At 44.8% G+C, this 13,417-nt stretch overlaps 1 protein-coding gene across 1 annotated transcript; it reads right to left on the bottom strand.

Moving 5' to 3' along the window:
- Positions 1-511: 511 nt before the first annotated feature.
- On the bottom strand, positions 512-13,322 carry HS6ST1 (heparan sulfate 6-O-sulfotransferase 1). The gene is made up of 3 exons (XM_008949091.1): positions 13,269-13,322; positions 12,758-12,807; positions 512-1,286 (listed from the first exon to the last, which is right to left on the bottom strand). The coding sequence occupies exons 1-3, from the start codon at positions 13,320-13,322 to the stop codon at positions 578-580; spliced, it is 813 nt and encodes a 270-aa protein (XP_008947339.1). The 3' UTR covers positions 512-577.
- Positions 13,323-13,417: the final 95 nt, after the last annotated feature.

The following is a 13,417-nucleotide window of genomic DNA, read 5'->3' on the forward strand; positions in this document are numbered from 1 at the left end:
TACGTTGCTCTACTTTCTGGCAGTGGCTTCCAGCTGGAACCAAGCGATGCCCTTGTGCTCAGATCACAGCCTGACAAACAGCCCATCTCAAGTCACCGTTACCATTTACTCACAAGCTCTGCATTTCCCATCCCACCTCCAAAAACATCCACAAAAGAAAACACCCGTTTCCTTGGGTTTTAATTATGTATCTTTATATCATGACGCTCAGGGGATAAACAGGTTTAAAAAATCCTACTTCTGCCATTTGTGTTTGAATTGCGAGGATAAGAAACATTCTTTTGTAGCTGGCCTTAAAAGTGGGTAACTGCATTTGTGCATTTTTTACCTCTGCATTGTCATGCTGACCCTTTTATTTTTATTTTTTTTAAGAATCTCATCGGTCTTGTAAGAAACAGTAAAAAGGCCCTACGCTGAAGGAAGCAATCTATCTTCTGTTTTACAGACTTGCTTTTAAATAAAATATTTTTTTGTTGTCTGTTTGTTTGTTTTTGTTTTTTTTTTTTTTTGTATTTTTACTTCCACGATCTTTTATATGGAAACCCTAGAATATCATTAATATAAAAGTCTGCCTAGGCTACCACTTCTCTATAATATGGCTCATGTAGTCCTCAGTGGGCAAGCGTCCTTGCTCCTCGGTCTCTTCCTTGGGAAGCGCTTCGTTGGACCGGTGAAGAAGCCTCTCTTCCCGATGCTTTATCCTCTGCTCCATCCTCTCCAGCTGCCGCTTGTACTGGTAGCGCTGCTGGAAGAGGTCCTTTGCATAGTCATAGAGCTGCATGTCCAAGTCATTGAGCTCCTCGATCCTCCGGATGGTGTCGTTGTCCACCTCCACCCCTCCTGCCCGGGTGCTGTTGTACTGCATGAAGGGCCGGATGAATTTCAGATTAAAAGTTCTCTCGAACAGGTACTGAGTCTTTCTCTGGAACTCTGTCAGGCCGAAGAAGGCCATGTCTTTGAGGTTCTTTTTTGCGCTCTCCAGCAGGATCTGTGCTCGCTTGTTCTCGGGGATGAAAGACATGTTGTAGCAGCCCACCAAGCTCAAGTCGGCCAACATCCTCACTTGGCGGTTGTTGGCCAGGTTATAGGGGCAATCCATGAACTCCTGCAGCGTGCAGCCCGACCAGTCCGTGCCCTCGTAGCACGACGGCAGCTCTTCAGGAGTTGGTGTCCTGCCATCACACATGTGCAGGGAGGTCTTCCAAGTAGCTCCTCGCTGGACGTGACGCCACTCGCTGAGGTAACGAGATACGGGGTCTCTCAGCAGTGTGATGTAGTAAAACTTTCTGTGAGAAGAAGAGAAAACAAAGTAAATATTCTGCTAGCAACAAGAAAGACGCTTGGCAAGCTGAGAGCTAGTGCAGATGCCAAAGAGACGAGAGTAAATCAACATCACAGCACCCATTCCACTGCACCCTTGGATTATTTTCTCCTCGTAGTATCTCATGTGAAGTTGTTTGTGCAACATCAGACCCATGTTTCTCTTTCTCACTGGCCACCACTTTAGCCTTGCCAAGTAGTGATGCTTTTGCTGGGACATCCATTTCCAGCACCAGACTGCAGTGTCAGAACAAGACATTAGGATTGAACCAGTCTACCAGTGTCAGAGATCAGCTTTGACTTCAGGGCCTGCCTGGCCTTTCACACAACCGTGTGCCTCTGAATCAGCCAGGACTTGCTCTGCAGGACAGCCCAGCAACTGGTCTGTTCAAGAGTTGGCCTATCGTTTCCACTCCATGCAGATGCTGACCAGGACACCTACTGCTTGACTGATCTGGCTGCCGAGCCGAAATCTGGGACTCTGCAGTGAGCAGCAGGATAACACCACAGGAACCTAAGTGCAAACTAGTGGGAAATCAGCAGAGCAGTATGCTTTGTAGAAAGAGAAGGATGAGTTGACAACCAGCAACAGAGGCAATCTTTTTTTTTTTAATTTCAGCTAATCTGCTATCAATCCACACAAACTTAAGACCACTTCTGACACAAGATTAAACAGAAGGAAGAAGCAGCACAATCAGGAGGAACACACATAATGACATGGGGCATTCTTGCTCCTCCAAGTATAATGAAGTCCCCTACAATACAAGCTGTCCCTTGGACTGAAACCATGACAGCTATCTGTACAAAGAGACCCTCCAGCTTCAGCTCACCTCAATCCTCGGCAAAGCCGCACGCTTGATAGCGATGGCCATCTGCAACAGACCTCTCCAGACAGAGGGAAATGGGCACTTCCCCCTAACTTCCAGTAGCTTGGGACTGTGCTGCCTCCACGTGTTCACAGAACAAGGCAATGCCTTCTCTAGCTGCTAAAGTTGGCAGGGAATTCAACCCACACGTGCCCTAGCACATCAGGCTGTGTGACACTGTGCACAATGGAGCCCCTGGCTTTGGCAGGGTAACACACTGCTGGAAGTGTTTCCTACAGGGGTGCTGGAGGGACTGTTTCCCCATCAGAAATACACCTTTGGAATGCTGCTGTGGCTTGCTGCCCTGCCAGCGTGGTTTGGGAGAGCTGCATGTGATGGCCATGGTGAGGGCACGGCACATTTTAGGGAAAAAAAAAAAACTTGAAAAAACTCTGCTTTGGCTCACATGAACGCATCAATATTTTTCCAGCACCTTCAATATTATTCTTCCTGGCAATAACCTAAATTACTGCAATAAGAGTAATTTAATTTAAAGAAAACACATCAAAGACATTGCCTGTGAAGTCTGATTTTAAGGAACGTTTGCTTTCCCAATTTATTACTAACTTGCTGAGGGGTTGTTCCAAAGCAGTACCTTCTGGTCTTTCCAACAATGGCAATGGGTGTCCACTCTGGCTCCAACTCCTCTCCTGCTTTCTGCCTTCAGAACTAGGGCTGGTAAAAACATTTTCTATTTTTGGAAACTTTTCCCTCTCTCATCATAGCACGGGTATCACTCTGTCCAGAAATACTGTCTAGTACTGTCTGTGTACAGGGAGAGGGGAGAAGGAAGGGGACCAGAGTGCATAAGAGAAGCACTTCCCTTAAATTTACTTCTTTTTCTTTCATTTACATTGCAGCCTGTAAAGATTCCACTACCCAGACTGAGATGCAGTTATGATTTATATAGACAGTGCTAAGAAACCTCTAACAGATGGGGATAAAATATGACAGTGGAAGGCAAAGGAAAGCAGTGATGAATGCCAGATGTTCAAGCGACAGACATTGATGCTAAACACTACCAGCATTTTTTGACTTGTGAACTGGAGTGGACTTTTTATTTACACCAAAGTAATCCAAAGGTCGCATTTTTTCCTGAAGCAGGTTGAAATCAATTACTATTATGTGGCTTACAGAAGCAACTAAAGTTTCACCTAAGATCAGGACTCATTTGTGAGGTATCCAAAGACACAGGAGGAGCTGATTCCTGTCCAAACCTGCAGCCTACACAAGTATGGAGAGGGGGAAAAAGAAGAATTAGTATCTGCATTTTGTAGAGAAGGGAACCACAAATATTGACCGATGTGTGTAAAGTCAAATGGGTGCCTGTGAGAGGGCTGGCATGAACCTGATTCCCATAAGCCTGAGTCCAGTTTGTCTCCTCTCTCTCTCTCTCTCTCTCTCTCTAACTAATAGGAGTCTATTAGTAAATCAGATTAATAAATCTAAAACAAAGCTTCTAGGGTCTGTTGAAGCCAAGACAGCCTGAACAGGACATGGGCTGGAAAAAGGTTAAGGGGCAAGTATTTCTTTCTTTACACTACAAGAGCTATCATCTTAGTTGAGGTGATGCACTAGTGAATATTTTACTTCAGCCATCTCTCTCTAAGATCCATCTCAGTGAATAGAAAACATAGGAAAATAGGTTACATTTTTTGAAATTATGTTGAATTTGATGTGCCCTGTTTCTGGTCTGTCACACAGAAAAGTGCTTGAAGGAGGGTAGCTTGCCTCCCAACACAGAAATAAGATCTGTCTTTGGAAATTGGAATGCAGGCAGTGGAACCAGGACCCTGGAGGTACTTTAGGATGCTACCCCAATAGGACATAAATAACAAAAAACCACCCCCACCCAAACAGAGACTGCAATGCAAAAGAATAGTTTAAAATGCCTGAGTTGAGACATACCACTGACATACTGTAAGTTATGATCCCAGACCTGTATTTAGCTTTCTGGAAGGGTATTATTATCATCTGAGGTGCAGACTCCCTCAGTAAACAGCACACCCTCAGGAAGACTGGTGCCTCAGGAGCCACAGAGATGAGAAACTTCAGTGTTACATGAATGACCATGGAAATATTCACCCAAGCTACTTAAGGTACCAAAGTTTCCATTCTCAAACACTAACTTGGGGATGGCCCTTAAGTTCAGAGAAAAGTTAGGTATTTCTCTAAAGCATCACCCATTAGCTGCATCGTTACTAACATCCCAAGCCAGAAAGTTGGGGGGAACTTTGCACCAGTGTGGATGAGAACACAGACAGTGCCACTTGTCAGCAGTGGCTTGAAATTTATGAGGAACCCCATGACTAGTGAGTTCTCTTTTGTCATCAAAGATAAAATAAACCCATAAAATACATGCAGCTCTAAGTGCCCTTCCTTTCAGCATGGTGCCCCAGACAGCTACTTAACTTCAGTATTCCTAAAAGCTCATTTCAGAAGCATGGTCTTCTCCCAGCCCAGATGGTTCCACTCAATACTGCATCGTAAAAAACCCAAGCAGCCCCAGTGTGGTCATGCAATGCCAAGTCTCACTGGCCTTCCTGGAGTTAACAAGCCTGAGCAAGAGAAATGGACCTTCTAGTTAGTATGCTGTTTCTCTTCTTTCTCTTCCCATGTGAAGCTGGGCAGGTCAGCATTGCTACTCTGGCAGGCTCCACTTCCACATAGCCGTGGGGTTGTGATCCCCAGGAGAACACAGAAGAGCAGAGGCCAAAGTCACACCTCTGCCTTTCCTTGTATCCTTGTCCTTGGAGTTCCCCAAGTGAAAATCCACTCGGAGTTCCCTGAGGCACTTGAGCTGCAGCTCGGATCTGCACGCAGGCAGCACCGTTTTGTCTGAGGGAAGAATCACTAAACTATTTATTAAACACAGCAAAATGAAATCATGCCTTTGATAAACAAGCCTGTATTAGAACTGAAGTTTTAGGGAGAAAAAAAATATATTAGAAAGGAAGGGTGATCTTGTGGTTGTAGTACACAGATGAATTCAGGAAACTTGAGTGTAAGCACCCCTTCTGTCAAAATCAGCCTGTGTGCCCCAGACAAAGCTCCCTCTCCCTGCCTCCCCTTCCCATGTGTGAAGGGCTGACAATATCTCCTTTGTCTATTTTGGCAATTCAAAACATAACATCTTTTGGAGCAGGAACCGTCTCCTTCCACGATTATGCAAAGCCCCTGTTTCAGCATGGATTGAGGTCAGAGGACAATAGTTAACTTGAGGCATATTTTCATGACACAGGCGTCAGGGCCACTGCTGCCCTACAGGATTCCCACCCTGGCCCTCTGCTTCCCACTCTCACACAGCAGCACAAAGCAGCCTTAGTTTTGCCAGCAGAGATTTTTTTTTTGCAGGGCCATGCTGCAAATGCAGTCACTGAGCAGATCTGGGTTAAAAATAACCCCTTCTTGCAGACAGGAGGGAGGGGCTGAAGCCCCTGTTTAGTAATATTCTGCCTTAATTCCTGTCAGCAGGTTCCTCAGCTAATGAAGGGGAAATGAAACCCTTCTTCCTCTAAAAAAATAATTCCTTCTCTTTTGCTAATAACCAGTCAACATAATTCTGATAAAGTGACAGAATCTAAATATGATGCCATTATCTCTCTTCAGTCCATTTCCATTTATGTTTTCCTACACTCCTATTCGATGCACCCTTCTTACTCACTGCTGGTCTCTAAAATCTGCCAAGAGCTGCTTATTTGACTGTGCAATCCCCTATTCTTCACTGTGATTAAATGCTTCCCTCCCACACAGCCAAAATATCTTGGCTTTTATTTCTACAGGTTCTTCACCGAGCTTTCAAATATCCCTCACAGGAAAAGCAAAATCTATAACAAGCTCTTCTTGACTGCTGTGGTGGCCTTCTATCAGATAAAGAGCAAAATAAGAGTAGCCACTTCCAATCATATGTGCTTCACCCTGCCTGCCAGGAGGGGGAAGGGGAAGGGAGCTGCGTAGGTCAGCTTCAACCATATAACCCCAATCTGTCAAAGCAACATGCCCTCAGGCTGCAATTTTTCTACTGCTAAAGAAAAAAAAAACTAATAAAAAAATCTTTCTGTGTCCTTGCTGAATTAACTGAACTGAACAGGGTGTCTGCCAGCTTGCAGGAATGAGAAACACTCTGTTTTGTTTAAAAAAAGCAGCGATGTCAGATCTGTGGCTGATTTAAGGCACCTCTGTCAGGCAAGCCCATGTATTATAATGCACTCCTCAAATCATCTGTGAGGGTCCTTACTGAAGCCATGGTGGCTCTGACTGTAAATACATGATCACTACAACCACCAGGGATTTTGCCTCCCCCACTGCTTACTTCAGCAGAAGTGGCCTCCTGCCTTATTTATACATCACACCCCTGCCTACCACTTTTAAAGCCCAAACTTGGGAAGACTCCACATATTTCCCTTTTTACTCCACAGTCAGATTTCTTGCATAACAAAGCACACTCTCAGCTAGAGATTGGAATTTAATATATGTACAATGATTACTTCCTTTGGTAGCAAATAGCCCTAATTTTCCTCAGTCTATTTCCTCTCATCTGGTGTTCATTTAGACTTTTCCTGCATTTCACACACAATAAACTCTTCAGCCCTTCAAAATCATAGAAAAAGAAAGAAAACCCCAAACAAACAAATAAACAAGTCTCTCCTGTCCCTTATGCCTTTATGTTTAAATAAAGGTTGCCACACAAAACACCAAAAGCCAAGAAACTTAATAGCAAAGCCAATTCAGCCCTACTCAGCCTGTGTCAACACCTACCCCAGTTTCCCAGTAAAGGAGGGGGTGTCTCTACAGCAAGCCAGTGCTTGCTTTCCTAAATGGGTTTGTTTTGCAGAGTTGTGGTTGTTCTGCCTGATGGTCTCTGCTCTTGGGACTCTGCTGTATTAGAAGATAGGATGTTTTGAAGCCTAACAACCAACACAAGCTCTGCTCACCCTCCAGATCTTCACTCGGGGAATCTTAGGGTCTGATTGCACCATGGGCCAGTTCCTGATGTTGCCATGCCTGGGCCATGCTGCTGACAGCCCACTGAATGCTAACCCCTAAAAACAGCCCTCAGGCTGCTTCAGGACCTGGAGACAGAAGAGAATACTCTTGTGCTACAGACAAATTGACATGCTTTTCTTCCAAGGAAAAATGAAACTCTCACAGGCTCTCTAGGCTGGATGCAATACAAAGCTCAGCTTTCTCAATGCACAAGGATGGGGTTTCAGCAGGTAAAATTTGGTGTTGCAGTCCAGCTACCCCTTCTTAAAAAGGAAGCAGAGGTGTGGAGAGGTTACACTCTTCCACAGTTTAGCTGGATTTTTGAGAGTGTTTAAACACAAAGCTGCTATATGAATGTCTGTGTGTGGATGCTCCAGAAACCACTCACCTGCTTCTCCCAATGTCAGGCACATGGGGAGTGAACTCTCACATGTCACACCAGCTCCAGGAAACCACTAACAACTGGGCTGCACTCCCAGCTCCCAGTCAGGCAATGGGGGAGGAAGAGGGGCCATTCTGCCAGGATAGCTTACGTGCAGTTTACTACAAATGTGTATTCCTCCATTCCCTAGAAAAGGGTTTCAAAGCAGATCCTGGAGTCCATGGGAGACCCTGGGCTAGCAGCCTGGTGTCTGAGCACCTGCGGGGTGCTTGGAGCTTTGGGTCCTTGCTGACATGGCATGTCTAACCCCCTCTGAAACACACAGCACTGGGGTCTGAGCACCAGCAGCCCTTAGAAAAAAAGAACACTTCTATAGCTGGCAACTTTTGTACTGCTTTTGGGGCTGCAGCCTTACCTGCTGCCCTTCCAGTTCAGTTACTGCCCAGGAGATCATCTGCAGTTGGACTAGATGATCACTGTAGGTCCCTTCCAACTGAACTGATTCTAAAATGCTTTTGAGAGAACAGATTAAAAACAGAAAAACAGAGTTAACTCTAATTCCAGCAGCTACAACAGTACTGGCTGAGGGTGTAAGTAGACCTGTACCAGATTTCAGAGTGTAAATGAACCTCAGATTACTTAGGTCTGGTCTTTTGGATTTAACCAGCTCTTGAGTCACAAGTCTATTACATATTTCTATTTTTAACAGGAATTAAACCGTATTATAGTCATTAAATATACACTTTAAAATACTAGTGCTATTTAACCCTGAGTTAAATAACAATGTAACTGTGAGCAGGCATGCACAGAGAGCCACACCTCTCTTTCTTCCCTTCTGTATTTCTTTGCAGCTACAGACTGCTCCATACTGATGAGCTACATGAGGTGGTACAGGGGAGCATTTCATGTCTGGAATCATTTGCAGCATCAGGGTAGGTATAGTTGGATATTAATTCCTCTGAAACCATCAGGAACAGACACCTTCAGGACCATTATGCCCATGAATGAAACGAGGGTGTGCTTTCACTGCAGAGCTCAGTGTTGTGCAGTGCTCATAACATGCTGTCAGACACTCAGCCCCAGCTCACATTTGTTACCTACATACTAATAGGCTTTTACCCAGGAAACAAGTATGGTCCCATCACCCTCACGTCTCATGACTGTTTTATATCCCATCAGCAGAACAGACACAGACTATGAGTTTTAACAACATCCCTGCTTTTCAAGAAAACTGAGCGGCTGTGTAGGCACAAGAATTTCCTGTTGCACTGTTTCCTGCAAACAAGTTAATCTAAAAAAAGATACATGACATGTTATGAACCTTAGGAGTGAACCCCCAGTTCATTTTTCAAAATGACAGACGTGATGAAAATTGGCCAAAGGCTTGGGGGAAAAAAAAAAAAGTGGGGGTCAGGGTGAGGGGAGCAGATGGGGGTGGAGAGGAAGACATTCCAGAGCCCTCTGGAGCCTTGGACTCCTCTAGGACCCATTAAAAGCTTATGTTACTCCCAGCGTTTATAAACAAGTGCTTTCTTTTGCCATCATAATCTTCCTCCTGTCAAGTGCTTAGGAAGTGTTGACTGCTGTCTTCTGCTGAAGCAAGGCACCAAAAATGACGGCAGGTTACAAATCAAATACCTTTGATTTATTAGCTTCCCCAAGTTCCAGGAGGTTTGTTGTGATTCCTAAGTGGCCTTAGTAAACCAACTAATCAATAGCACATCTGAATGCTGACAGACTGCAATGGAAAGTTTCACTGCCAGAGGGATTACATCAGTGCTGGCAGAGGACAGGCAGTAGGACTGCAACCCTTGCCAATTTTTTGCATTCTTCTGCTTTTATTATTGCCCCTGCTGTCATCAAGGTAGGAAATTTCAGGATGAAAAAACACTGCCATTCTCCATATGAAAACATTTTACTCCCTTCACTAACTGGCTGTATGGCAAAGATTTTAATTTCTATTGGTTTTACATTACACAAAATACAGACTTCAGTAACCTATTACAGCCATATTTCCTGTAAAATATTTGCTGGAATACAGCAAAATAGTACCCACTTTTTGTTGTTGTTGTTGTTGAGTTTCTCCCTGTTTGTTAGACACATTAGAATCAAGCAAGAAACAAACTGACCCCTGAAGAGAAATGAGGCATTAGCAATGAGACTGAAGGTCTCAGCTCTGTGTCAGAGACTACCTTGCACTGGACAGGTAGTGTAAGAGAGCAGCTTTCAGCCTGCCACTGGATGGTTTAAGTGGAAAACATGGAGGGTCTCATTCGAGCTCCAGGGGGTAGGTGCTGTTCCCTAACAAGCTGGCAGTGCAGGCTGCCACCTTAGCAGGGAGGCTGAACTGAAGTCTGCCCTGGGAAGAGAAGCAATGCCAGGGATATGGCATCCTCAGGTGTCAAGATGGGTACAGTGAATAGAACAAGTGTATATTTTACCTAATAAAGCAGGATTTCTGCATCTGATTCCTGCACATTTCAGGATGCAGAATAAAGAACTATCAGGATAGTGCCACACAGAAAAAGGAAAAGCAGAAGCAAGTTGAAATACAGAGCAGAGACAAAGCAGAAGTAACTATGCAATATGCAAAGATATTTATCCAAATCAGCTGCAAACAAAACAGTTAGGCTGGAATTTGCATTTTCTTTTGAACTGTGTGCCAGCTTCTCTTGTGAATCACAGGAGCTCCACTGGCAGTGAGATGCAAGAAAGATTCAAGAAAAGTGTAACAGCATGATAGACAGGAATTATGTCTCCTTGAAGAAGATTAAATTATAAAGAAACCATACAGGAAGATTAAGGGAGCAAGAGTAGTCAGAGGAGCAGATATTGATCGCTTATGCAGGACAATTGAATTCCTTGGCAACTGCCTGCCTCGGCCAAAAGGGAGGCAATATTTCTGTCAGGCAGCTGCAGCTGCAGCACAGACACCCCTGAGTTTCGTGTGGATCAATCTTGTTCCAATCAAAAATTGATGGATGGCTACCTTTATTTATCAGAGTGGAAAGACCTGGGAAACAGAATGGAGATGCACAGGGTTTGAGACTGGATTGACATGTCCTGGACATACAAGTAAACACAACTTTCAGCCAGCCAGGGTCCATCAAGAAATGAGACATCCCAAGAAGAAAAACACAAGGAGCAGCACAGCCCACTCCTGGAAGCAGCCACAGTGCAAGGTGCTGCAAGGACTGGTTTCATCAGAGCTCCTCTGCAAGCCAGGTAGGGATGGGTGGGGAAAGAGAACAACTCCTGGCCAGCAGAGCAGACCAACGTGGGCTACACACTGCCCGGACACCCAGCGGCACGAGAGGGGTGACTGGTCCTCATTCCAGCTACCCTGCTCCTTCTCAGAATTAGTGCTGGGAGAGGTTCCCACACTGCTGCTTTTCCTGCAAATACTCACATTGGTGGCTTACAAAAAGTACCAAAGCTCCTTCTTCTCAATTAACTGACTCTCCCTTGCTCAGGACTAGCAGATGCTGTTAAGCAACAAATAGATAATCCTCAAAAAAGCAGAGCTACTAATCAGTCACTTTTACAGCTAAGATCACTTGGAGTAGCCACTGCCTTCTACTGTTTTTCTAATTAATTGCACTGGAATGCATTTAAGCAAGCCCCGGATCAAAGAATCAACTGCAGAGATTGAAATAAATCCCATCTGTGTTGCTAATGCCTTGGAAATGGATGACTTGCTAAGCTTTCAAAATCCTGGGTACCAATGGTTTAAAACTACAGATAGTGTGAGACACTTTCAAAGGAATAGATCTAAGAATAAAAAGGAAAAAGCTCCCTTCATTTGCTCGTAACAGACAATTAAACAAAGACAACTGTTCAGCTAATTTATTGTGAAGTTTATGTATCTTAAATTCCTTATTCTCTGCTTTCCTATCACCAGAAATCACAGTGCAGAAGTGCCAATTTTCATTACAGCAAAATTTTATCATCATTACAGATTTCTTTTTTTTTTTAATTTGCTTTTATGAAGGGTTGAAATCTTCTCAAAATAATGATAAATAAAAATGACTGGGGTGGATGTGTCACCAGTTGGTGCAATAAATCACTGCCACTTCCTCCACGAGTCTCTCTCTCATGGTTTAGAATATCATCAGAATGCCTTTGATTGATTTACAATTTGATAATCCAGCCATCATCATCCATAATTCTACAATAAACCACGCCACTTAATGTAGCTGTTACAGATGTTCAGAAGTTCCTTCCCTGCCTTTTAGGAGGTGATATCTAGACAGCAGCTGCAGACACCAGGATTAGCTGAGGAAGAAAGATCTGTCCTCAGCACAGGAAAACATCCCATTTTCCTATAGCAATGCCCTGCCTTTAGAGCTGAAAGACATGCTGCCAACCTTGAGATATCCAGGTTCAATTATTGAACACCAAATATCTCTATGCATATATGCACCCGCCTTGCCAGCTGGCAGGAGTGACAAGCTGCCTGGCTTCTCTCTAAAACACATTATTTCCTGGGAAATCAAGACATTACTAAAAGCCATATGCAACAATTCTATCAAAGGGTATGCAGCACAAAGCAACTGATCTCACGCAGGCTGTGCCAGCGACAAGAAACCCGTGCTGCAGAGCAGCCTGCATGTGGCACAGCATCCAGAGTCAGACCGAAGGAAGTGCTCAGAGTTTGCCCTTAAAAAGAGCCCAGCAGTGGGGCTGAGGCAGGCAGGAAGGGCTCCAGCCTGATGAAGAGGGTGCTATTCATGGTGTTGTTACTGTAACCGACACCAGCCCCTCCTGACAGCCCAACTGGAGCCTTCACCAGCATCATTACTCTTTTTTTTTTTTTGCAAATTGCTGATCTGAAAACAGTAGGTTAATTCTTGGTTTCAACTTCTTTTGCTTGAGCCTGAAAACAACACAGCATGAGCTGGCCTCCAATTAACACTTTTGTTAATACTGGTACTTAAAGAAAATGAACATCTGTAACACACACAGTCCAAGGCACAGGTATTTTACATCCAACAGCACTAGAACTCTCTGCCAACCTCAGCAGCCACAGTTCATTTAAAGCAGGCATACAGAGATATCCCAACAGGAATTGTCAAAGTGATGGTCTAGGTCACAGAAACAATTTCTCTCCTAAGTGAATCACCATACTGAGGAAGCTAACAAAGGCTGCAAAATTCATTAGCTGAGCAGTGCTGGAAAGGTCTGCTCCAAATCCATCACTGACCTGTCTCGGCCAGCCAGCATCCTGTCTCTGACAGTGACCTGTCCCAGGCGCTGCCAACAGAGGTGCAAGGAACAGCAAAGCTATTCCTAATTACAGGAATCCTTGTTTCCTCTAAGCTGCACTTACAAGACTCACAAATCAGACTCGTGGGTTGGGTCTTCAGAGGGACACTTCAGTTTACAAAACTTCAACAACCACAGGACTCTCTGCTGGGCGATCCCTCGGATCAATACCTGGTGGGGCTGGAAGAGTTAGCATATCTGAGAGAATGTAAGAGCCAGGGAAATACCAGGTGGGGACTTCACAGGGACAGCACCCCTGGACTGTGAAAAAAAGATGGCATGCCCTAACAAACCATGGGTTCTTTCACCCTGTGGCTAGCAGCAGCACCTAGGTCTACCAGCAAAGCAGCAATTTGTTGAATGTGACTTTGAAAAGCAGCTTTTTGTTTAATAAATCCTTGAGACTTCAAAAAAACCCCCAAACAAACAGGCCAACGTTAGTCCCTCACCTCCCACGTGGAGGCTCTGGAGGTGTCCGAGCTGGCTGCCTGCGGCCCCGTCATGACGGGCTTCAGAGCGCGCCTGGCAATGCCCAGAGCAGTGCTCCCAGCCCCGCAAACCCTCTGCCCCTGCCCAGGGCCCGAGCGCCGTGGGACTG

This window comes from Merops nubicus, unplaced genomic scaffold (assembly GCF_000691845.1).
Source record: "Merops nubicus isolate BGI_N331 unplaced genomic scaffold, ASM69184v1 scaffold20361, whole genome shotgun sequence".
NCBI classification, from domain to species: Eukaryota; Metazoa; Chordata; class Aves; order Coraciiformes; family Meropidae; genus Merops; species Merops nubicus.